Raw genomic sequence first — 2,274 nt, 5'->3', positions numbered from 1 at the left:
ATGAGCCAAAAAAAAATTTAAGGTGTTCCTTCTAAAATTATATATATATATATATATATATATATATATATATATATATATATATATATATATATATATATATATATATATATATATATATATATATATATGGTATTTTGAAGACCCTATGTAAAAAGTGAAAATTGGCCTTAAATATAATTTTTTTTATATACAAGAAAAATAAATTGAAAAAGAACAACTAAAAACTAAATTAAATTAGCTAAAAATTGAATTGTGCAAATTTATAAAATTTAAGGTTTAAAATATACGAAATTTAAAAACTAAATTACTAAAAGAATTTAACTTTTAAATTGAATAGGCCAACATGTAACTTTAGAAATGAATTCCTGATGTCAATCGAAATAAACATAATTTTTTAAATAACTTAAAAAAATAAAAATTGAAGGGGGGTCTGGGCCTATCTTGGCCCTAGGGTGGCTCCGCCCTTGGTACTGATTGTGGGATGTTGACCGCTAAAGTTTTGTTGTTATACCTTGGGCTTCCGGTTGGAACTAATATGTCATGGATGGAAGGATAGGAATATTATTATTGGACATTTTACAAATGAACTTTGTGATTGAAAATTTAAAATGGTATCCATTAAAAGAATAATTACACTTTCAAAATTGGTGTTAGGAAGTCTGGAATCCGTTCTTCAAGTGCTTGGAGAATATGACATACCATCTTTTGGGAGGTGAAATGGGTGAAAAGAAAGTATGTTGTGCAAAATGAAAGAATGTTTTGGCTTGCAAACAAGGTCTCTTCCTCTCCCCATCTCCTTCAATCAAGTTTAATAATCAATTAAGTATTAAATCATCAAGTTTATACAACACAACATCATCACACATTACAAGGCTAAATCTCATGACTCACAATGGAAATACACAAATATAGCAATAAAATACATATCAATAGTGACAAAATAATCCACAACAATTTTTAGCTATGAAGGAAGTTGAATCGATGTCTATTTGGTATCAGAGAAGAATGAGTTAACACTTGGCATGACCTCCGGTGGCCTTGTACGTAAAAACCTTCGTAGACCATGTTCTGCGTATTTTTTACCCTCGTCTTGATTTTCGAGCACAGCTGTCGTACGATGAGCCTTATTCACCCTATACCATCATACCACAATTAATCCCAAAAGGTGCAAAGTACAAAACTTTGTTCATGTGGTTATTATCAGTTACTTTTAAAACGCTACAAGTCACCAATGACCTTTAGTCTTATGAATCAAATAATGATACAAATGTTCGTTTCTTTATCTAATTTTGATGTTAAAAAACATATAAAAAAACAATACCTCACATCAGGGTTCATGACAACATTTCTAGTAAGTTGAAAAACACACATGCCTGTCACAAACGTCATCGCAGCCATCAAAGGATAAACCTATGTCAATATGTCATGTCAAATATCGTTAAAAGGATAGGAATATTAACTTTTTATTACAAAATCAGCAATAATAGTATTTATAAATTTAGTTAGAAAGATAAGAATAATCATATTACCTCTGGTCTCACCCATCGTGGCATTTTTGAAGAACTTTTGCTACTCTTCAAACTCGACAACTTTAAGAAAATATGTGTAGAATTTAGTGATTGACTCACAAGAAATTAGATGTGAGAGAAAATAACATACTGGCATGTATTTATACATTGAGAAAGTCATTGGGTTTGACTACAAAGTTGAAATTAGCCAACAGATTTGGGTTTGTGAATTTTGTTATTTAAAACATTATTTTATAGTCATAGGTTAAATTAGTTGACTTTGATTTAGTCGATACCTATCGATTTAGTGGCGGATTTAGAATGTTCGACGAGGGTACATCACTAACAATTTTTTGTTATATTGTAAAACATTACAAAAAATAATAATAATAAATAAATAAATAAAAAATTAATACTAAGCATTCAACAAAACTAGTTAGAAACTAGTAGTTGTTAATTGGAAGTTGTAATAAGTTATAGTTTAAATTTTTATATGAATGTTTGATAAAAATAACCGAAAGCTTTTAATATATATAAAATAAAATAATATATCTTATCTAAAACACACTATTGATTTAAATAAATAAAAAAAAAAAAAAAAAAAAAAAAAAACAAACAAACAAACGTAATTATGTTAATATGCAAAATTATAAAAGAGTTTGTTGAACACTACTTAGATTTGAAAATTTTTGTTTTATCTAAAAACTAGAAAACAGAATACCTCCGAAGACTCTTGGTATTTCTCTTTATATGTTTTATATTT

At 27.6% G+C, this 2,274-nt stretch overlaps 1 protein-coding gene across 1 annotated transcript; it reads right to left on the bottom strand.

The window, feature by feature from the left end:
- Positions 1–805: 805 nt before the first annotated feature.
- Positions 806–1,657, bottom strand: LOC111885880 (uncharacterized). The gene is made up of 3 exons (XM_023882120.3): positions 1,533–1,657; positions 1,325–1,413; positions 806–1,136 (listed from the first exon to the last, which is right to left on the bottom strand). The coding sequence occupies exons 1-3, from the start codon at positions 1,554–1,556 to the stop codon at positions 989–991; spliced, it is 261 nt and encodes an 86-aa protein (XP_023737888.1). The 5' UTR covers positions 1,557–1,657; the 3' UTR covers positions 806–988.
- Between the last annotated feature and the right edge of the window lie 617 nt (positions 1,658–2,274).

The sequence above is a fragment of the Lactuca sativa genome, chromosome 4 (assembly GCF_002870075.4).
Source record: "Lactuca sativa cultivar Salinas chromosome 4, Lsat_Salinas_v11, whole genome shotgun sequence".
Taxonomy (NCBI): Eukaryota; Viridiplantae; Streptophyta; class Magnoliopsida; order Asterales; family Asteraceae; genus Lactuca; species Lactuca sativa.
The sequence above is the reverse complement of the archived record's forward strand: the minus strand, read 5'-3'. Positions and strand labels throughout refer to the sequence as shown.

Excerpts from the sequence above, each read along its gene's own strand:
- LOC111885880 (XM_023882120.3), bottom strand. The coding sequence starts at position 1,556 with ATGCCACGATGGGTGAGACCAGAG. Across the intron at positions 1,414-1,532 it reads CACGATGGGTGAGACCAGAG|GTTTATCCTTTGATGGCTGC; the intron begins GTAATATGATTA and ends ATATTGACATAG. Across the intron at positions 1,137-1,324 it reads GTCATGAACCCTGATGTGAG|GGTGAATAAGGCTCATCGTA; the intron begins GTATTGTTTTTT and ends ATGATGGTATAG.